This window comes from Cyprinus carpio, chromosome A23, assembly GCF_018340385.1.
Source record: "Cyprinus carpio isolate SPL01 chromosome A23, ASM1834038v1, whole genome shotgun sequence".
NCBI classification, from domain to species: Eukaryota; Metazoa; Chordata; class Actinopteri; order Cypriniformes; family Cyprinidae; genus Cyprinus; species Cyprinus carpio.
The window spans coordinates 15,270,458-15,293,899 of record NC_056594.1 but is presented as its reverse complement, the minus strand read 5'-3'; the positions used below and the strand labels follow the sequence as shown (position 1 = coordinate 15,293,899).

At 35.6% G+C, this 23,442-nt stretch overlaps 1 protein-coding gene across 2 annotated transcripts; it reads left to right on the top strand.

Moving 5' to 3' along the window:
* The first annotated feature begins 1,183 nt into the window (after nucleotides 1-1,183).
* LOC109065668 (phosphatidylinositol 4,5-bisphosphate 3-kinase catalytic subunit delta isoform-like) lies at nucleotides 1,184-22,211 on the top strand. 2 transcript variants are annotated; one of them, XM_042713366.1, is made up of 24 exons: nucleotides 1,184-1,236; nucleotides 2,126-2,257; nucleotides 3,568-3,742; nucleotides 4,805-5,033; nucleotides 5,662-5,888; nucleotides 7,122-7,301; nucleotides 7,995-8,150; nucleotides 9,006-9,095; nucleotides 10,205-10,423; nucleotides 12,192-12,288; nucleotides 12,619-12,749; nucleotides 12,836-12,880; nucleotides 13,099-13,266; nucleotides 14,087-14,208; nucleotides 14,516-14,659; nucleotides 14,749-14,848; nucleotides 15,418-15,596; nucleotides 16,035-16,135; nucleotides 16,251-16,329; nucleotides 16,813-16,980; nucleotides 18,348-18,471; nucleotides 18,721-18,866; nucleotides 19,164-19,296; nucleotides 20,534-22,211. In XM_042713366.1, the coding sequence occupies exons 3-24, from the start codon at nucleotides 3,602-3,604 to the stop codon at nucleotides 20,666-20,668; spliced, it is 3,114 nt and encodes a 1,037-aa protein (XP_042569300.1). In that variant the 5' UTR covers nucleotides 1,184-1,236; nucleotides 2,126-2,257; nucleotides 3,568-3,601; the 3' UTR covers nucleotides 20,669-22,211. The 2 variants fall into 2 exon arrangements, with proteins under 2 accessions (XP_042569300.1, XP_042569298.1); XM_042713364.1 differs by lacking the exon at nucleotides 1,184-1,236 and having other exon boundaries at nucleotides 1,967-2,257; nucleotides 3,571-3,742.
* Nucleotides 22,212-23,442: the final 1,231 nt, after the last annotated feature.

Genomic DNA, 23,442 nt, shown 5'->3' with positions numbered 1-23,442 from the left:
AATCCCGAGGCTCTGAAACTGTTGCCATGGTGAGTAAGACTGTTATGTTAACAGCTAAATTTGTGTTTTATGCATCGTAAGTGCAATATTACTATTAGACCACAGTCTCAGATGCAGGGCTGTCCTAGGTCTCTTTCTACAGCTAGATTTGATTAGCTCAGGGACTGTAATTAGACATTGCATGTGTTTGGTTTTCCCCATCACCTCCAGTAACTTCCCTGCGGTGATCGGCTGTCTGGCAGAGTGGTGCACTTTGGCCTGCAATGACTGGTGGGCAGGGGTTAAGGTGGGTGGATGTGGGCGCAGGGGTCTTTGGCTTTATTTCACTCTGAGTTTCTGTTCTGCACATACACTTCCTGTTTTCACAAGCTGTGAGCTTTCAATGGTGCATTGCATTTTAGAAGCTTGTTATCATCACAACACCACTATAGTCTTTTATATGGCTGAAAAGAAGACCTATAAATGTCTGTGCAGATGATTAAACAGCATGTGGCTAATTACATGCAGTTTCAGGATTTGGATTTAGTAGTGTTTTCATAAATGGGCCAGATATTGTACTCCGTTTGGATTATTTATATATATATATATATATATATATATATATATATATATATATATATATATATATATATATATATATTTATAAATGCATTGCAAATCTTTGTAATTTGAGGGGTTTTGTTAGGGCACAGCTTTTAAGCTTCGTTTTATGCGAGCATTTTTTTTCCTCAGCAATAAAATAATAGCCTTTTACTAGACGTTTCCTTGCTGAAAGCAGACAGCATTAGCCTGTTTGACTGAATGACTGGTGCTTTTAAGTGACTTCCCCAAGGAGCCATAATCGTTATTCGCTGTCAGTGGCATCCAGAAATAGAGCTTCCTTACTCTCTCACAGGAAAACACGTCTGACCGGTTTCATTTAAAAATGAGGAAATAATAAGTTCAGTATTTCAGCGTGTTATGTACAGCGTTTACTGGTATCACGTGATAACTGGTTTCGGATAATACTAGTAAACATGCTCTGCACCACAGTTCGGTGTTTTTAAACAAATAATTTAATGAGTCCATTACCTGCCTTGAAAGACTGACTATAACATGAGCCAATAGTATTCGAGTACGGGCTTTGACTGAGCATTTCATTGGTTGAACCTACTAAACGAATACGCCCCCTACAGTCGCTTTTTCAGTCTAAACAAAACTCGGCCCTGAACCAGAGCTCCTATGTGAACGAAAATGGTAATTTAAGTCAGTCTTATTCATAGCCGCCGAAGAAATATGATTGTATAAAACGACCATACGCAGTTTAAGTTAATTGAAATGTGAACGACTCGGCGTCTTAGGCGAATCGGTTGAGTAAATGATTCAGTGACTGACTCATAACACTCGTCATCACGCTACAAGCGTAAACTGGATCTTGGTGAACAGATTTAAAATATTCGAGTCACTGGAATGAACCAGAAGCCACATATATGATTCATATTTTATTTGTTTGATCATTTTTTGTTAATATATAGCTCATGATGCATAAATGTGATTGACCAGAATGAAGTAACCACAGAGATGGTTTTCAAACGAATGCAGCATGTCGCACGCGTGGAAACGGACCTATAAAGGCAAGAGGAAGCAGCCAGACGGTGATGTGCAGAGGAAGAGTTAGGGACCGTTACTATTGTTTCAAACGTTATGAAAAATGCAAACATTCATTACATGTGTATGAAAGTTAAAATCATAACATTTTTATGTAATGGAGAAAATGGCGTCAGATTAAGTCATCAAAACATCAAATACCTTTGATGTTATAACTGTTACTGTAACGCTTTCTCCAAACATATTCAGCCCATTTCTCTCTGAATGAAGGACATGACACGCAGACATTTTTTTATTGTCAGTATTATGCCGTGCATGAATGACAACAAGGGACAAAGAGAGAGAGAGAGAGAGAGAGAGAGAGAAAGGAGGAGGAAGTAAGTGAGCGCGAGAAAGAGGAAGAGAGAGAGCGAGACTAACGTACACAACTATGTCGATGATCCCTACGAGTTAGGAACACGGTGCTCAACGCGCACTGCAGACAGCCACTTTAACACCTCCAGTCACTAAAGGATTATCAACACTTCTGTCATTTCAGACCGTTCAAATACTGGCGTCTTGATCGGGGACCGAAATTCACGCACCAGGAAGATATCAGTTTTCAATGTCAAAGTAAAGGAGCATCGCTGATTCTAAAGATGGAGAAATGAACCACCGGTGAGGCTTGAAGGTAAGTTGGCGCTGTCACATTGTCATATTTTGTTTCATGTTTCCCATTACGAGAATATGAAACATGCAGAGGCTTATTCATGGTGGCTTACGCAAAACTGTGTTGACACCTGCCTTTTTAAAAATGCATCATAAACAATGTGATTTTTTTAATCGCTACGACTTTATATACGCCGTATATTTTCGACAGACGCACAGTTTAAAATATAGTATAATATCTGTGAAATTGCTGTGCTGCTGATGAGAGATGATGTGCGCCACGTTTCTCGGATATTGGCCCTTCGGCCGGCTTTGTAACCCTATACAGTCCGACAATTCATCACAGAGCTGCAGTGTGTGCTGCAAACACATGCATAGCATATGATATTAGATATCGATTAATATGATACAATGTAAAATCTAATGTCAGGAACACCATACTTCTGGTTATGATTAAGTACAAATGAAATCTGCTTTAAAAGGATTTTTCATTTGTCATTTTTCATTGATAATGTAAAGTATAACTGTATCGTAGTGTGCATATTAACAGGTTTATGCAATTAAATGACCTGTCTGCCTTTACAAGAGATTAATATTAGTTTATTTTGACTGTATTTAGTATACACCCTAGTATGCACTGCTTTCATTTTCTTTAGCAGGTCACTGGGTTGATACAAACCATTGTACAGTGCTAATATTGCATAGACATATTGTATAAAAATATATTGTGAGAAGAGAAGTATAAACATACTGCATAATAAGACATGCTAAATATTTACCACATGAAAAAGAAGTGTATTTTATACAAAAGAAATAGTAATTAAATAATATATTCTATATTAATTTTGAAGCTCATGTGCAACATTTGAAGTTTATAATAACTTGCAGTATATTTCTGTTTTTCTTTTAACAGTGTATTAATTGAGGTTTGCTGTTTTCTACATTATCATATAATGAATTAAATGGTCATTTAATTGCATAAACTTGTTTTTTAAATCGTAGTGATCATAGATACAATTATTTTTGTAATTATTCAATAACATTTATCACACTTTTACTTACGCATTCGATTGCTACTATCCATGATAAAGTGATATTAATTATAATATGAATTATATATTTTTTAAAGAGCATGTGCTGCACATTTACAAGCAAAGTGTCTTAATAATTATTTATTATACAGCATATGTTACATGCTCTCTCTTCTCTCTGAATATTAATTGAGCGTCTTGAGGTCACTCCCTGCCTCTGTAATTGGTTCAGTGGGTTGTAACAGCTAGTAAACACTTCATGCATGTTCAGTATTGTATGACATGATCTGTATGTGTTCAGCAGTGGGGTCAGCTGTAGATGAGTATCCTGCACCATGCCGCCGGGGGTCTACGGCATGCAGGATGTGTGGGAGAGGGAGGGTCGGCAACAGGTCAACATGGAGTTCCTCCTCCCCACGGGGATCTACCTCAACTTTCCCGTAGCATGCAGTGAAACCATTAGTACCATCAAGAAGGTGAGGAGACCCTCTGATCACATGGAAACACCAAACATACTAATTTGCAGACATTGGAAAATGTAGATAGTTGAGCATCAACATTTTAGGTTAAAAAGCACAAAAAAGCACCACAAATAAGGTCAATACAACTTTGAAAGTCTTAATACATCTTAGATAACAAAATTTAATCATATCTTAAAGCTCCTTGTTTATGGAGAGAAGTGTTAAAAGTCCAATTTGTAATCGATTGATTTGGTCTGAACGATTTGTTCATGAGGGTGAGTAAAGGTTAAGAAACCACTGCTTTAATATGAGGTTATAAAACTGCATCTGTAATAATTAAAATAACAAATAATAATAATAATAATAATAAAAGAACATAATGCTGTTTAAATACTCATTTTGAGTACACAAAATTATTTGATTGATGGTTGGTGATCAAAAAAATCTGTTGTTTATTTTTTATTTCATGATTAAATTTGCTGGTTATTATATTCATAAGTCAGATGGTTTTTAAAAAAATCCCTATATTTAAACAATTTAAAACTGACGTTAAAATGTATTTGGAAATTATATCTAAAAGTAAAAACTTGAAAGCAACGCAGTTGTTTAAGAAGTAAACAAAAAAAAATTATATACTGCTTTCCCCTTTTTACTTTCAATATACCCCTGACAAGTTTTGTTATATGTTCTCCTGTTTGTACAATATGCTTGGTTCTCAATAAATTGTTTGATTGATCGGATAAGTTGTCACACAATAAAACAAACAAAATATACTTTGTAAAACATCAGTGACAACTGATGATAATGAACAAATTTTAAACTTCCTTCCTATGAAGACTATTTCTGTGCTGGTAAGCCACTATAGGCTTGATGTTCGCTAGCACAAAATGCATGGTTTTTCTAGTGAAGCTGGTTGACTAAGGAAGTCTTACTGGTTGAACTAGTCAGGAAGCACCGTCTGCTGCGTAACATCATTTAAAACAGTGGTATTAGATTGTTTGCACAAAATTATATAAATCAACTGTAGTCAAACCCATTGACCACATGAAAATCTTGATTTTGTGGCTTTTGGCTTAGATGGTGTGGATGAATGCCAGGAACGAGCCTTTGTTCAGTGCTCTGAGTGACCCGGATGCCTACGTCTTCACCTGCATTAATATGACCGCGGAGCGGGAGGAGCTGGAAGATGAGCAGCGTCGCATGAGTGACGTTCGGCTGTTCTTACCAATTCTCAGGCTGGTGGCCCGGGAAGGAGACCGAGTCGAGAAGCTCATCACCACCCAGATCAGTCTTCTTATAGGAAAAGGTTTGTGTCACACACATCCTCAGCTGACCTCAGAGCTGTTTGGGTGGTTCACAATGGAAGCAGTTTAGCGTGTACTCACCACTGCATCAGAATGTTATGGTTTTGGCAGCTGTTCAGCAGTGCTTATTTAAACTTAAAAAATATGAAAATGACAGGCTGATTCAGAATATCTGGTTTATAAATGTCGCCTGATGTTGATCATTTCCCCTTTTTGAGAGTCATTTCTTACCTTGGGTAGATTTGTTAATGTTTTTTGAGGATGGTCACACAATCTGTTCATGTTACCTTCTGCCTAATTCGACTAGCTTCTACCAAGTGTTGATGAATTTGCAACAAAATACCCTAGATTTTGGTCAACAAAAAATGGGAGGTATTTTCTTCAGTTAAGGCTTTTTTATTTTGCTGTCCCTAAAAACGTATGATTAATTGGATTTTATTATTAGCTTTTTTTTCACATTGTGCTAATTTTTGTACAATATTACCAGAACAGACTTGCAGCCCATTTTTTGTGTCTCAGAGAGTTTTATTGTTGGTAGTTTTAGTATTTGTAGTATTTTCATAATGAATGTTGACAGCACAGTTTTAGCGTTCTGACTTCGTTCTAAATGGCACAAAACCTTCTCCATAGGTCACCATGAATTTGAATCCCAAAAAAACCATGAGGTGAATGAATTCCGAACGAAAATGCGGACATTTTGTGAAGAGCGTGCTCAGGTGCGACAGATGTTGCCATGGGATAAATGGATGGAGTACAACTTCCCATGTGACTTGGAGCCGTGCTCTGTAGTGGCACAGTCTAGGAAATTATGCAGTGGCAAAAAGATTTTTGTCAATGTGAAGTTTGAGGGCAGTGAGGTGAGTAAAGTTCATATTAATATACAATTCTTTTATGCTACAATTCAACTTGCTGGGAATTAATTACTTTACTATGCTATGTGTCTGCTTTCTGTTTGTGCTGATAATGAGAAATGAGCATGTAGTGTAGTCACTGACCATTTAATCCTCTCATGCAAAAGTCTAATTTTAGACTGACACATTTTCTGCCTTTGATATCACAAATCGTAACAGTCAGGAGACGTCTACACGGTGATGATGTCACTGCAACATCTGCAGGCACACATGGCTCTCACTGACCCACTTTTCCAGAGTGAAGCCTTTGATAGTATTTATATGTGTTGTGTTGCCTGTCAATCCCCCACCCACTCAACACAAATGTTATTTACCTATGATCTTTAACCCTGTAATGAGTCTGATGTCTGCAAAAAAAAAAAAAAAAAAAACTCCGGCGACACTTGTTTTTATAATGCATGACATGGATCTAAAGCCAGACTGTTTCGACACCGCATTTGCAGAGAAAAACAATCACATTATGAGTAAGTAATCATACTGTCGTCAGTGAACTCTGACCCTGTGCATATCAGTGATTATGAGGGAGTTTTCTTCTTTCTTTCTTTTTTTTTTTTTACTATAACTAGAGCATGTTTTCTCTAACTTTTTTGAGCAAAGGACCCCTTTCAAAACACAAACTGTTCAAAGGCCCCAGAGAAGTTTCTGTTACCATGGAAATGAGAATCATGGCAACCATGACCACCCACTCCCATAAAGCATAGTCTCCCCACACTCTCAATCAACTTGGCAGTCCTGCATTCTCAGTTTTTGTTTATATTCAGATGCAAAATTTCTAGATTTTTTTATTATACAGTACCATTCAAATGTTTGGGGTTTTAAGATATTTTTATGTTTTTGAGAGAAATCTCTTATGCTCAACAAGGGAGGATTTACATGAATAAAAATAAGTAAAAAATTAATACTGTGAAATAATATTACAATTTAAATTTTATTACAATTGTTTTCTGTTTGAATATATTCTAAAAAAAATATTTTAAGTATTTATTATATTATGTTTTTATATTATAGTCACGACTTATCAATAGTTTCAGCCTATATTGTAGGCTTACTCTTTTTTTCTAATGAAAAAATGTAACCCAAACTGCAGCAACAGACGGTCACTTGAATCTCTTTTCTTGTTTTTTTACGTGAATTTGTTTTAGACCCCCTGGTTATGCATTTCACATTTTGACTTTGTAGGAGACCTTTGTTCTCCAGCAAGATCCACATGACCTGCCGATGGTTCTGAAACAGAACGCCTTGAGAAAGAAGTCCACCGTGTTCCGATCGGCAAAGCAGGAGAAGCCAGAGGACTACAGCCTTCAGATTAACGGGAGATGGGAGTTCATCTATGGAAAATATCCACTTTGCCAATTTAAAGTAAGTCTAAAAATCACAACATCTTCTCGACTTCACAGCTACATTTTCTTTAAAATTCATATGAAAGCATCACACTTTCAGACTCCAGGCTGCATGTCTTTTTATATCCTGTCCTATCGTTTTGTTCATTTTTTTTTTATATATATATACTCCATTTTGCTGCAATGTAAAGTTTGCCAAGCTCTTCAGAGGCCTTGATTTGAATTCATCGTAGGACTTCACGGCTCTGAAAGAGTTGTTGATTTAGAAACTGCTTGTACCTGCAAAGATGAGTCATACATTTCTACAAGCCTTCAAAACATCAACTACATTGAGGATAATGTGATTTCAGTTGCATTACGCTACCTAAATGAACAAGCCGCAGGATCTGATGATGATTAGTCCAGGAGTACTGGATCTGGTCCGGTCTTTATAGTGTACATTTTGGAAAACAGGAACTGATAAAACCATCTGTACCTCTGCGACTGTTTCCATTCCTCACTGTCTGTCTCTGTGTGTCTGTTTACGAAAAAACAAAAAAAAAATGCTCTACCTAATTCATTTTTTATTTAAGAATTTTGGGGGCTTTTGTCATTTTTTTAGTGGATGGATGACAAGAAATTATGCGAAGAAAATGAATCCAGGACATGATTTGAGCACCATAACTCAATGTATCTTGAACATATGAGCTAATTTTTTTTTCCACTCTTGCAGTATATTTTTACGTGTTTGCATGGAGGTATCACCCCACACCTGACCATGGTGCATCATTCAGTCATCATAAAGTACCAGGAGGAACAGGGTGGCCTCAGTAACCAGGTGTCCAGGAGTCGTGCTCAGTCCAAACCACCACCGCTGCCTCTGAAAAGGGTGAGAAAGCACTTTTACACCGGAACACGATCTGTTATTAACAGAGGAACTACTCGTCATGTTTCTCTTGTAGCTTGTGTTGTAAACTTCAACCTCTCTGAACTCGATTTGCAATGCAACATACTTGCAATCATTTACCCGTGGTGACTTTTTGATCATGTGTAACCCCTTCATGGAAGTGCTTTGAATTAATGAGATGGGCTTTAAAAAATGTAGATAATTAATTGTAGCAACTCTAGCTGGTTTTAATTAGTATGACAATATCTCAGCCTCAACAAGCTACATTTTCGAACACACCGTCATGGCAATTTTACGCTTTAGCGAATTGGTGGCTAATTTGTATGATCTTGTGTTTTTGTATAATCTCTTAGGGGTGGACTTTCATGCTTATATATTTTTTTTTTCTAAAAATCATATGTTTCTGGTTGTAAAAATAAATTGTAGCCTGTATTATTAGAGTCATGCATTTATAAAGATAGGTCCCCCGTTAAAGTAGCTTTAGTATAATCTATTTCATTAGCAGCTTGTAGTGTAGCTAACTACAATTTTAAAGTAGCCATTTCAAATCAACTTCCCCATCGCTACTGAGCATGTACGTTTCTTCTGTGGTTGTCTGATGTACCTGATATACTATTCGATGAAAGAATGATACTGAACCAAAAAGAACTGCTTGGTTTACCTTCACAACATTAGATTCACACTCGTGTTAGTTCCTCATTCTGTTGTTTGGTTTTGGTTTCTCTGTAACTGTCAAGCATGCTTGCACATTACATTTTTAGCTTGCAGTGAAAATACAAGCATTTGATGATAAAGAAAATGTTTAAAATGTTAAATTACTTTTTTCTTTTTTAACAGCAAAACACGTCTTCGCTGTGGTCTATCCATGAGCCTTTCTATATATACCTTCTACAGGGCAGCCGAGTAAATGCAGATGAAGGCATGAAGGTAAAACTGCTTTTTTGTTTACTTGTTTGTTTGTTTATCTTCATCTGTATATTGTTAGTAGGATGCAAGTTGTGTTATTTAGCATCTCAAGTGTGGCAGGTAGTGAGGGGTGAAATCATGAACACTGTGGTCATGTGACCCTGACCACATATTTCCCATAATTCATCAGAAGCGGTTAAGTGAAACATCAAAACAGGAAGTGGGGAGTGACTATCTGGCTTTACGGCTCTCTCTTGGGCCTAGATTCTTAGAAAAGGCCGGCACTGTTGCTTATGTTCACCACTTGCATCTCCTTTTTTGCTTGTCGGAGAAGTCAACAGTCATTGAACGGTTGTTTCTATTTAAAAAAAAATTCATGAGAAACACATGTAGACCAGTCAGATTTTTTTTTCTTCATCCAGCCTGAGGAACAGTCACTGCAGTGGTGGACAATGTTAAATATGTTTACATGACAAAGCATTTTATCATGCAAACACTTTCATGTCATTTTTCCTCACTGCTTTTTTTTTTTTTAAGAAATAAATAATTTCCGGCTTTCAAAAAGGAACTAGCAATGTCAGAATGATATTTTGACGATTTGTGTGAACAATTCTCTGATCACATTTTCATTTCATTGTATTTCATTGTTCATAGTGTTCTGTTTGCTTTATTTTCAGTGATTATTCTTTATTGCAAGTTTTGCTCGTCTCTTGCCACAGAGCTCTGAATCGAAGTCTCGTTCTCTGGCTGATTCTTCTTAATGATATCTTAATAAAATTAAAAATATGATTATAATGTAAGCTTAAGCTTGGATTATAGAGTTCACGAACATTGTAAATGATAAGAATATAGTTATTTTAATTTGAGAAGGTTTTGAACATTTTTGCACTGAAACCACAGCTAGAGAAAAACACATTTATTTCTTGTGACAACTGTTCCGTGTAACAAGTTACTCCACATGCTTTTTATGCCAGAAACTCATTTACTTCCTCATACTTTACTCACTTCATTCATTCATACATTCTTTTATTTTCAGAAGACTGAAAGTAAATTCCCTCTTCTTAAAACTGTAGACTTTAAGGGGGATTTGAGACTAATTTTCAGCTCTGCAATCATTATCTTTCTCTCAGCTGGTGGTTCAGGCTGGCCTCTTCCATGGCAGTGAGCTCCTGTGCAAAGTGGTGATCAGTAATGAGGTCAGTGTTTGCTCTGAACCCGTATGGGACCAGAAACTAGTGTTTGACATCAGCGTGAGTGACCTGCCTCGTATGAGCCGCCTCTGCTTTGCCCTCTACGGCGTCATTGAGAAGACCAAGAAGCGTCCTACCAAGAAGAAAAACAAAAGAGCGGTATGTTTCAGTTCATTTCAACAGCAAACAAGTCCCTTAACAACCAACAGACTGACTGATGAGAGATGAGACACATAACAGATGCTATACTTGGAGTGTTTGACATGCATGGCTGCTGAACATGTTCACAGTGAATGTTGTTTCCAAGTCAAATACACATAACACATCATCGGTAGTATAGTCAGCATGATGCAATATTATTTAAACCCTGACAACAGGATGTTGTGGTCCATTTTCTGCTCAATGCAGGTAACCCAAATTAAATGTTAGGACAGAGCAGCTAGTTGATGTCAAATCAGAACTCACCAGCCCGCCTCTTCATGGCCCTGTCTCTGTCATATAGCGTGCAGTGTCAACTGAAGGCGCAGTGTTGAAATTCCCAGGTGTCAAAGTATGTGTGTGTGTGTTTGTGTGTATATGGTGGACTGCTGTTGGCAACGCCGACACATCCACTTCTGCTTTCAGTGTTACTTCTCTTTCAGCAAACTAGAGAAGTCCACATGGGTGTGGGACATGAAGAGAAAAAAAGTGTCTTCTCCTGTTATACTCAGTGCATTGTTTACATACTGAGCATATACTGTGCATTGTATTAGATCTGATTGAACCCCATATTTCACCATCTTATAATGTTATTGTCTTTTCATTTTTTACTTAGTGAGTTTTTTCTGTGCATTGTATTAGTATTCTGACTTAAATAATTCACACTTACTGTAGAAGCAGGGTGCCGTGTTCAGAAATAATGTGCCATGTTTCTTTTAAACAATTATGTAAACAATGCAAAAAACCTATAATATCTATAAAATTATATTTTTAATTATTCTGCAGTGTTCTGTAAATGATTCTATATTCAGAAATTCTTTATGAATTATAAATTATTTAATAAAATTGTGTTAAAATGTTTATAATTCATTATAAATTGATTATAAAATAATTTCTGAATTACTTTTAAGATTTTAAAATATGTATTTCTATATACAGTTACAATGTCGATTTTGTCAATACTGAATTAATATAAAGTGGAATAGAATTTTTCTTTGATTTTCACATTTAAATGTAGGATTTTAAATTTATAAATGATCCTTATTTAAAAATATTTATAAAAAAATCTGTCTTAATTATTTTATAATTTATTATGAATTATACATTATGACATTTCATTTACAATAATATTTAAATGTATTAATTTATTAAAATAGTGTATAAATGATTTCTTCTGAATCTAATCTAAGATTTAAAAACATGTATAAATATATACAGTCAATTTCTATATACTGTTACTATGTAGATTTAGGCAACATTGGCATGGTACAGTATGTGGAATTGGATTAGAAATTAAACTTTTTTTTTTTAGTTTAATATTGTTAAAATGGGCAGCTATTTGCAGCAAGCTTTCAGTTTGTTTATGTATTACTTTCACCTTTTATATTTGACTCAATCTCTTTTCACAAACAAGCGCTTCTGAAAATACTATTGATTGCTGTTGATTAATGTCTGTCTGCACAAATAGCAGCACTTTAATTTGACAACTGGACTACATTTTCAATCATACACAGGAAGTATTAGATCTGTTTTTCGGGTATAGTTGTAATCACTGCTGTTGTGACTGGAATATTTGGTTAGTCAGTTGAATCGTCACCTCCCACAACTCAGGCATTAGTGTACAGCGTTGTTTAGATGACAGTGTCACCTCTCCCACATAAAATGACAGTTGTGTAAAGTGTAATCCCAAGATGGTTAATAAACCTCCAAATGATTCCTCTTTTCACAGGACTGCCCTTTAGCCTGGGTTAACACGATGGTGTTTGACTACAAGGACCAGCTAAAAACTGGAGAATTTTCCATGTCCACATGGCCATCAGTCCCAGGTGCTTTTACTTGTAGAACTTGTTTAATTATGATAAATTGCTTGTTGTATTCCTCAACTGTAAGTCACTTTGGATAAAAGCATCTGCCAAATGAATAAATGGACATGTAAAGTGAACAGTAGCTCATGCTGTTTACAGCTACTTCTTTTGGTTTGACCCTTGGTCGAGTTATTTTAGGGATTCTGCAGTATATAGTTGTAAGAGTGATTTTAGAGAATTGCTGAGTCTTGTGATTAAATGGCTTTATTTAGAATAGTTATTTTTAGTTATTTCATATCAGGATTAAAGGCATCAGTTTAGGTTTTAACAGCTCAATCGCTTTATTTTTAGATGATAAAGGAGATTTGTTGAATCCTATGGGCACTGTGGAGAAAAATCCAAACATTGACAGCACGGCTGGTCTTCTGATTCGCTTTCCCAACATCAGACCACACCCCCTGTATTATCCTCCAATTGAAAAGGTGAATTTTGTGGTTCTCCTTAATGTTTGTATGCTTCTCATAATGTCTGTACATTTTATGGAAATTATCTTCATATTATTTTTCAGCTAAATGATCTGGGAATGAATGGTGAAAAAACTACAAAAGAAGAGGTAAGAAATAACATGCATCGATCTGTTAGAGGAGAAACATGCAGATACACCAGCCATGAAATGGAAATGGTTGCACTTTTTTTTTTTTAAACAGCACTGTTAAGAGTTGTGGTTAGCTGAAGCATTGAAAGTTTTCCAATGATTGATTCATATCACTGAAAGTGCTAAAACTACTTTAGTAGACTTTAATCTTAACAGATGGGACTGTTTTCTTTCAGCACATGAAACTGAGAGAGATTGTGGACAATAAAAACTACACAGAGTTCTTTGAGGATGAGAAGGAGCTTCTGTGGAAATTACGTGAGGAGGTGAGGCAGCGATACCCAGAGAGCCTCCCCAAACTCCTCCTCATCACTAAGTGGAACAAACACGAGGACGTGGCTCAGGTATGTTGAACCACTAGTTCCTCGGGATATGATTATTTTTAGACATTGAAAAATGTAACCCTTTTGCTTTGCTAAAAATCCTTTATCTAAGCTGATGTTCTTGGGGGGCCTTTTAAAATCACTTATAATTCTCTAATTATGCTATATTATCACCAAATCTTTGATTCAGTCTGTTTGTCAGTGGCAGTTTTGACAGTTCACTCAAAACAATGAGGTAAATAAACTCAGATCAATGAGGACTACAATCAGAGAAATATAAAACTTGTACTAATTGAAACAAAACGAGTTAATAAAAAGATTGCATCCAATATTTGGTAATAATATAGCATAAGGAGAATTAGAAGATATTTAACTGGGAGCACCACAAGTGTAACGAGGAGGTGAAAACAAACAAAAAAAGTATTAAAATGAGTTGTTATCCCCTGTGTGAGCAAAGTCAGTAGGTTTTAGTGCAATGTGATAAAATTACAGTTACTATCATTTTCAGGATAAAGAAGGTCAAAATGTCTGGAACTCAATACAAGGGTTAATTATTCCAGGAATACCATATAAAAGGCACATTTAAAATAAATTGGAATATAATTCCTTCTGTCATTTACATTTTTATATGAATTTATTTTCCTTTTTTGAAGTTACAAAGGGTTTTGGAAGTGTCAAAAATGCAAAACAAAAAAAATAATAATAATTTAAAATTGATTTGCTCATTATACCATATCTCTCACACACCTTTACCACCACCCAAGGTGCTTTTCTTTTTAACTTTAGGGTTTGAGAAGTTGTTGTACACTCCTATTCAGTGCATTTTTTTTTCTTTTCTCAGATGGTTAGTTTGTTACGAAAATGGCCAGAATTGCCTGCTATACATGCTCTAGAGCTTCTGGACTACAGTTTCCCTGACCCTCATGCCCGCTCCTTCACCATCCGCTGCCTCAGGAAGTTGAGGTGGGTGGCACTGCCTCTATAATCAACACCTGAGAGCTTTAAAAAAAAAAAAAAAATAGCAGGAATGTCAGTCAGCACATGCTCTATCAAAAAAATACCTTAATTCTTATTGCTTTTAACATTTGTAAAGACATTCAAATAAGCACTTGCAGGTATTTTATTAATCATTTAAATCATTAATTTTATTAAAGTTTAATTTAATTTGCATGTCAAGAGAGCCTTGTCTGAACTGGATATTTATGAGGGATTTATATTCAGACTTATTTATACTCAGGTTGGCTCATCAAATGCGTTTTTTTCTCAACAGTGACGATGAGCTTTTTCAGTACCTCTTGCAACTGGTGCAGGTTCTGAAGTATGAATCCTACCTGGATTGTGACTTGACCTGTTTCTTGCTTGAGAGAGCCCTGGCCAACAAGAAAATAGGTCACTTCTTGTTTTGGCACCTCAGGTATAAATTCATCTTCTTATAGTGCACTGCATGGATGCGCACCTATTCCTTTCAGTGTCATTTAGGCTTTGTTTTTGCTTCCTCTAAAGGTCAGAAATGCATGTGCCCTCAGTCAGCTTGAGATTTGGACTTATTCTGGAGGCGTACTGTCGTGGGAGCATCTTTCACATCAAGAGCTTGATAAAGCAGGTTTGTTGCATTCCTTATGTGAGAATTTTTTTTTTTTTTTGCATGCACTGTGAGGCATTTTTATTAACTTGTTTTTTATGACCTGATGTGAACTACTTTTATTTTCTTGTATTTTGCTTTCTGGGGCCCTTTTTGACACTTGGCGCCCAACTTAGCACTTGACTTGTTTTCTCGGTTACTGGTTCTGGTAATTGTCACTTTTCTTGTATGAAACAACGCCTGTTCGTTCAGGCACATATATGTACATGTATAAATATAGTAAGTATGCACAAGGGTGCTGGAATATGTTTTTTGTTTTAGCAGCAGTTCCACAGTGACTGTGCTCAGAACTCGTCTTCTTTTGAATGTTAATAATAGCCAAACCACTGGAAGGAAGGGGAACTGCACTCTGCTGCTTAAAGTTTGCAGCTGTTTTTACATGCCTTCTCAGATATTGATTATCACACGCATGTTAAATGCCTACAGTTTCAATTCTGTTTTGTGATTGTCACCAAATGTAATGTGTGTGTATATAGATTTGTAAACACTTATACACAGTATATACTTATTATTATCTCTGTCTCCTACAGAATGAGGCTCTGAATAAAATGAAAGCTCTCAATGACTTTGTGAAATCAGGCAGTCAGAAAGCAACCAGGATACAGACTACAGAGGACATGAAAGTGTGCATCAAACAGGACACTTACATGGAAGCGCTTTCGGATGTCGTTTCTCCTCTCAACCCAAGCATCGTGCTGTGTGAACTATGGTACCCTTCAAATGCATGTTAATAAAGGATATTTATAGTAAAGTCTCAAGTCAGATAATATAATATCTATAATAGATTTTAGAGGTTGTTGTATCAGCTCTTGTTTACAAATATTTATTTGGTTAACATCCTACAGATGGTGTTACTTAGCAATGTAGATTTTGTGATAACTGGAATGATTGCGCAAAACACTTAAGTAATCTCTCATTATGAATTTTTTAAAGGTTTTATGGGTTGTTTTAAGTTTTTTTGCTTAAACTGAATCAGTGGCATAATGATATATTACATAAGCATTTTTTTTTTCAGTAATCCCGCTAAATGATTAGGTGCATAGCATACTGTACAAGTTACGCATACAAATATTTACCAGAAAGCAAAAAGCCTGTTTTGCAACCATTTGTGTATGTGTGTTCTTAATGCTAATCTTTTTTGTTTCAGTGCAGACAAGTGTAAGTTCATGGACTCAAAGATGAAACCTCTGTGGCTGATGTACAAGAACAAATATGATAATGTGGGCATTATCTTCAAGAATGGAGACGGTATGGACACAAAGTCATGCTAACACATTTTTTGCTTGCCTTGCACTGAAGATCTTTTTTCCCGCTCAGTTTTTGATTGAAAAAAAAAAGACTGACCCTTTTCTCTGTTTTTTAGATTTGAGGCAGGATATGCTAACCCTTCAGATGATTCAGCTAATGGATGTTTTATGGAAAACAGAAGGTCTTGACCTCAGGTTTGTATAGTACACTTTGTTATCCGTCAAGATGATCAATTTGCAGAAAATGTGTATAGTGAATAAGCACCTAAATATTAGCACTTGTGGATATAGATTTTATAGATTGTATATAGATTATAAACAAAAAAAGGGGAAAAATAATTTTTCATTCATATTTTAAACTATAAATATTTTATATATGTAATATTTTTTTATAATATTTAATATTTATTTTTAATATAGAATGTTATAAATAAAAATCTTATTTACATGCATGTAATATTTCTCACACACACACACACACACATATTTTTATATATATATATATATATATATATATATATATATATATATATATACATATGATTTATATATTAATTGTTTATTGTTTTATTTATTTTATTTTATTTCTCTTGTAAGAAATATTAGATCCTGTGAAGAAAAAAAAGCATTTCAAAATGAGTAATTTTTTTTAAATTATGTTTATTTGTTGGGTCCCAGAATGCTGCCCTACGGATGCCTGTCAACTGGAAATAAAACGGGTCTTATCGAGGTGGTGAAAAACTCAGACACTATCGCCAACATTCAGAGAAACAACAGCAACAGTGCAGCCACCGCTGCCTTCAACAAGGATGCTCTTCTCAACTGGCTTAAATCCAAAAACCCAGGGTGAGCATCACACTCTCTAACCTTACACCGCGCCACAGCCCGTGTGGTGTGAATGCTGCAAGCAAGCGTAACATAGCCGACAAATTTAGAATCACTTGAAGATTTTGCATGAGACATGCAATGCATTTTCTACTTTCAAACCTCACTCACAGGGTTAAAACTCTCTTGGCTCATTTGACCTTTTGGTTTATATGAAACTATACTGTAACATCAAATGCACTTTGGTTGCAGAAGTTGCAGCAGTGGAGTAAATGTCCCCTTTGTTATGCTGCGTTTACAATTTCATTTGTTCTTGGCAGGTGTTTTCTGCCAAAGTGGCTTCATGTGCATATTGTTTTTTGTGATAACAGCTAAGTATAAATGCTGAGCACTAAGATGAAACCACAACGTGTGTTGCATTGTGTAACAGTCTCCTTTTGCAAGTTGTCGATCCTGTCAGAATGGGGGAAAAAAACGATCTTTTCCAAAATGCACTGCTTTAGAGAAGTCTTGGGGTCTTTTTGGGTACAAACGAACATTCAGCATCAGCACTTGTTTACAGTGTACTTGCGGACATGACTGATCTTAACATCATTTAAGTGTGATGTTTTAGCATTAAGGCAACTTACAAAGCTACTTTGGTTAAGCGTATGTGGCTAACCAAAAAAAAAAAAACTGCTACTCACTATGATGCATGCATGATTTTTCCTCAAGTATCCTGTTTATACTCTTGAAACTAGAGTGCAGTAAACTGAAGACAATGATGTCTTGTCTGAAACAGATATATGCCCCCTGTGGACATATCCAGTTCTGTGCTGGTTGTCCATTTACTGTAAATGTTATGCTATATCGTAAGGAGTATGGGACACTCGTAATAGGTCTAATGTTTTCATGTTGCATTTTGGTCTTTAAGAGATGAGGGAATACATAAAGAAGTGCATTATTTGCTGAGCAGTTTACTGTATCTGTGTCTAAGATACAGATGTAACTTTTTGCCCAATTTGCCTATATATATATATATATATGTGTGTTTTTTTTTTTTTTGCCATTTTGTATTATTTTGTATTTATTTTAATTTAGTGCATTATTTTCTTGCACATTTGTGACAAACAGTGCAGTAATTGTGTTAAACAGCATAATACACAAGAAAAGATTTCACTGCAACTGTCAAAAAAAAAAAAAAAAAAAATCCTCATTTTTTAGTTTTATGGCCTAACATGAGGGATTCGTTCACTCAACAGATTTTACCCTGATTTGGCATTTGCCATGTGTTCATTTTGTACAGTCAATTGAATGCCTTTTGACCATTCAGATTTGACAAGATCAAGAAAAATGAAATGAGAAATGGCAATGGGTTATGAATTAAAACATTATTTTCTTTTTTTTAGGGATAAACTGGATCAAGCAATTGAGGAATTCACCCTTTCCTGCGCAGGCTACTGTGTAGCCACATATGTTCTGGGAATAGGGGACCGTCACAGTGACAATATAATGATCAGTGAAACGGGTCAGGTGAGAGTGAACTCAGTGCCCCAGCAGTGCTGTGTAATCATAACTTGTATCACAAGATGGCACCAGCCATCCATATGAGAATGGTTTGCACTTATCCTATTTCACATACTCGTGTATTCCTCAACTGTAAGTCGCTTTGGATAAAAGCGTCTGCCAAATGATTAAATGTAAATTTTATAATTGTCTTTAAAGTTTGAGTTTTGTAAATAATTGAAGGCATGATTGAGATTTTCTCTGTATTGTCTGCAGTTATTCCATATAGATTTCGGGCACTTTTTGGGGAACTTCAAGAGCAAATTTGGGATCAACAGAGAACGTGTGCCTTTCATTCTGACATATGACTTTGTCCATGTAATTCAGGAGGGACGGACCAACAACAGCGAGAAATTTGAAAGGTCAGTACATTCTAAACTAGTCTTGTTCTGTAGTTTACTTCCATTTTTATCAGCTGCGTTTGTCAAAAGTTCAACACCTGTGTAAAAATGTCAGCACAAAAAGAAGCGACTAAGTTTCTATGCTTTCCAACAGAAAGCATTTTTTACATTTCCTCTGTAATGTATGGAAACTGCTGACTGCTTATAACCAGACTACATTTATATGTAACCTGCTAAGAAATGGAAGGTTTTAGTTGGGAAAGAGAATATGTAAAATTCATGGTTGAATAAGAGTGCATGTGTTCTTATCTTCGCCAGGTTTCGTGAGTGCTGCGAACAAGCCTACAAAATCCTCTGCAGGAATGGGACTCTTTTTGTGAATCTTTTTGCCTTGATGAAAGCTGCAGGACTCCCTGAGCTCAGTTCTTCCAAAGACATCCAATATCTCAAGGTAAGAACTGCACAGACAGGAATTATTTAGTACCAAAGAGATGGCTGATATTCTCTAGTGCTTTGCAAGCATGGAATATCAAATCTAAATGGATGACATCTAAAGACACTGTTATGTATCAAATTTGTTTTTAGAACAAGGCTAAAACAATAGGGTAACCTATAATTTTTCATTATAGAGTATAAGATTGTTATCATAATTGTCAAACCTCTATAACTTTCTTTTTTTGTGGAACACACAAAAAAAGATAATTTGAAATATAGTATGGAGAAAAATTTATTTATTACAGAAGACAGCAATTCATGCAATAACATGAATGTTAATTTAGTAAATGATTACATAATTTAGATTTTTAGGTTAACTGTCCCTTTAGAAATATTGATCACCCAAAAATGAATCTTTGCTGAAAGTTTTCTTCATCTAAACAGTTTTAACGAAATTTAGTATTACATCACTTGCTCACCAATGGATCCTCTGCAATGAATGGGTGCCGTCAGGATGAGAGTCCAGACATCTGATAAAAACATGACAGTAATCCACACGACTTCAGACTATCAATTAATATCTTGTGAAGTGAAAAGCTGTGTTTGTAAGAAACAAATTCATCAAAATGTTTTTAACTTCTAGCTAAAATACTCTAAAATTGTCCTCTATCCATAATAATGTGTTGTCTGAATCAGGAGAGAAATACAGTATGCATAGATCAAACACTATTTACAAGTACCATGTAAATAGTCCAAAAAAGTTCTAAACAAATATGTTGGTGGATTTTGATGTGAGAGGACAACAGTGGATAGGATTATATATGAATTATGGACATGTATTTTGGCCAGCAGCAATGGTTTGAAGTTAAAACCCCTTAATGAAGAATCTGTTTCTTATAAACACGGTTTTTCGCTTCACAAGATTTTAATTGAAGGAAGTGTGGACTACTTGTGGATTATTGTGATGTTTTTATCAGTTATTTGGACTTATTCTGACAGCACCCATTCACTGCAGAGGATCCATTGGTGAGCAAGTGATGTAATTCTAAATTTGCCATGATGAAGAAATAAACTCATCTAGATGTTGGGTGGCTTGATGGTGAAAAAAGTAAGCAAATTTTTATCTTTGGGTGAACTATTCCTTTAAGAGTCATTCATTAGAGGAATAATGAATGTCATGATCAGGTGGATATAGAATATGTTCAGTGGTGACATTCCACCTCCATCATGACGGATTGTTCTTTTTCTCACAGGACTCTTTGGCACTGGGGAAATCTGAAGAGGAAGCACTGAAGAACTTTAAAGTGAAATTTAATGAAGCTCTAAGAGAGAGCTGGAAGACCAAGGTGAACTGGATGATGCACACTTTTGCCAAAGATAACAGATAAATGGCACTTGATCACAGGAGACCCACTGAAACCCTCTTGATGCTGAGTTTTGATTTAAACCAATGCAGCTTTAAACACAATAAATGTTGCACTGCTGTCAGGCATTTATGGCATTATACTTCCATGCAAAGGCAAAAAAAAGTCATGACCAATATCATAGTTCAAATGCGTCTAGATTTGGTGTTTAAAATCCAGAAATTCAGTCAAAAAAGTTCCTGCGTTTTTCCTTTGCAGGGCAGTATATACATCAACAGCTGTTTAGCGAATGTTTACATCTGTGACGTAATATTAAATAAATGTATACATTTGGTTTAGTGAGACCTACTGCTTGAAATGAGAGTAATTTCAGATACATGTTGTATTTGCAACACACTGCACTGGAAATCGAAGCTACTAATTTAACAAACTATATTGGCGTGCCACTAATTTAACTAGCATCTCTGGTTTGTATCTGTCACACTTGTGTACCTGCACAGAGAACAGCACTGAGCAGGCGAGATTAATGTATTTATAATTTGTAACTGTACAGCATAAATAATTGTCTTTGGTTCTGAAGAAGAAAGCACTTTGTGTTTTCATACGGTTTACATTTTTGTTTTGTTACATGAATGTGTTTGGTTGTACATATTCTTTAGTGTATCATACATATATTTACATTCCTTAAAACAGTATTTTTTAATTTGAATTATTTGTATACTAGGAAAATTGTTCATCAGGAAAGCCTTTGTATAGTGGTGTACATGAGAAGACATTTTTTTTATGTCAGTGTAGAAATGAGCCTTAAATATTTTGTATTTGTGGGGTATTCTGTGCCTTTGGGATGAGACACAAGCCATCTTGAAGTCGTGTCCAAAGAGTTTGCATTTTGTTTAGTGAAATGTGTTCAAAGGATGTATGCTGTGTACTACTGTACTATAAATCAGGGCAAAAGTGGAATATTATTGCTCTGTAGAACATTGCGCTGTTAATTGTGTGCCTATTTTGAATATAGAGTCAGTCAAGCTTGTGTTTCCTCTTCCGGTAAACCTTAATCAATTCCAGAATGTGTCACCACAGTATTGTCTGACTGAATCCACTGCTACTTGATTCATGAAGATACTTTTTCTCAACAGATGCTTAAATGCTGTTTCTTTTTTGAATCTTTAAATGTCCTCTAGAATGTGATTTTTTTTAAAAAGAGATTTAAAGTTAAATCCATTTAATCTTTATATGTGAAAGTCCTATAAACACCCACCGCATGTAAGGAAGATTAGTGGACAGAGGAATAACTTTCACATAATGAATGGATTTTAGCATTGATTCAGGTATTGATTACCGTCTATTGGACTACTTGCAGAGTACCTCTCATGCTGTGGTTTTGTTCAAGCCATCGTTATTTTGTTTTTGATTGTGTACCATGATCTTTAGTCACTTCACAGTGTGAAACGCCAGGATCTTGATTGTTTCAGTTTTTAAACGACTGCTTTATGAAGTTTTCAGAGATGTTATGGAAGTGTGATGTTCATTTTCTTTTTTTGCCATAAATTATTGATTATGAAATTGATTTGTGGGGTATTTATTTATTTATTTGAATTGAATGGTTTTTGAAAGTAACACAGAGGCACTGCGAAAGGAACTGCACCTTTGGCTGTTTATGTATCTGCCATCTGTTTTTCTGAAATTAAATGAATAGTTCGCCCAAAAATGAATATTTGCTCACCCGCAGGCCATCTTAGATGTAGATGTAGTTTGTTTCTTGGTCTGAACAGATTTGGAGACATTTAGCATCATATCACTTGCCCACCAATGGATAGAGTGAATGGGTGCCGGTAGAATGAGAGTCCAAACAGCTGAGAAAAAATCACAATAATTCATAATCCACATGACTCCAGTCCATCAATTAACAGCTTGTGAATTGGAAAAAGCTGTGTTTGTAAGAAACGAATTCATCATTGAGACATTTTTAACTTAAATTGTTGCTTCCAACTAAAATATGAGTCATAAAGTACATTAATAATACATAAAGTAATTTTGTCTGAATTAAGAGAGAAATATGACAGAGCAAGTGGATTTTGTCCATGCAATGGATTTTTCACTTTTGGGAGCGTTGTTATAGATTATTTGCATTTTGGCCTAAAGCAGCGTTTAAGGCATAAAATTCCTTGATGGATTTGTTTTTTACAAACAGGTTTTTCACTTTACAAGAGGTTAATTACCAGACTGGAGTCGTGTGGACTATTGTGATGTTTTTATAAGCTGTTTGAACGCTCATTCTGACGGCACCCATTCACTGCAGAGGATCCATTGGTGAGCAAGTGATGTACTGCTAAATTTCTCCAAATCTGTTCCGATGAAGAAACAAAATCGTCTACATCTTGATAACCTGAGGTTGAGTACATTTTCAGCAAATTTTCATTTTTGAGCAAACTATCCCTTTAAGATGCCAGTCACAATGTGGCTGATTTACCCGAATTCACCCAGATTCAAATTAGTGTGGGACAGGAAGTTAAATATGCCTGATCAGCATTTGAATATTATTATTGCGTGTGTTGGAGAAATATACAATGTGAAAAGGGGAAGTGGAAGCTGCATGAGAGCTCAATCTCTATTGTGTAATGAATGATAAACGAGGGAGCGAGGAGTACAGTAAATGAGACTGCTGGGAAACCCTCAGTAACATATGCTCTGAGACTAGGGCTTAGAAATAGTGGTGATAACAGTAAGAACAATGATTTCTGTTTTAGTTGCGCTGAAGGATTTTCTGTAATACGGCAATCAGTATTTAATCCTGAGAA

Excerpts from the sequence above, each read along its gene's own strand:
- LOC109065668 (XM_042713366.1), top strand. The coding sequence starts at position 3,602 with ATGCCGCCGGGGGTCTACGGCATGCAGGATGTGTGGGAGAGGGAGGGT. Across the intron at positions 12,881-13,098 it reads AAAAAACTACAAAAGAAGAG|CACATGAAACTGAGAGAGAT; the intron begins GTAAGAAATAAC and ends GTTTTCTTTCAG. Across the intron at positions 18,472-18,720 it reads TGATCAGTGAAACGGGTCAG|TTATTCCATATAGATTTCGG; the intron begins GTGAGAGTGAAC and ends TATTGTCTGCAG.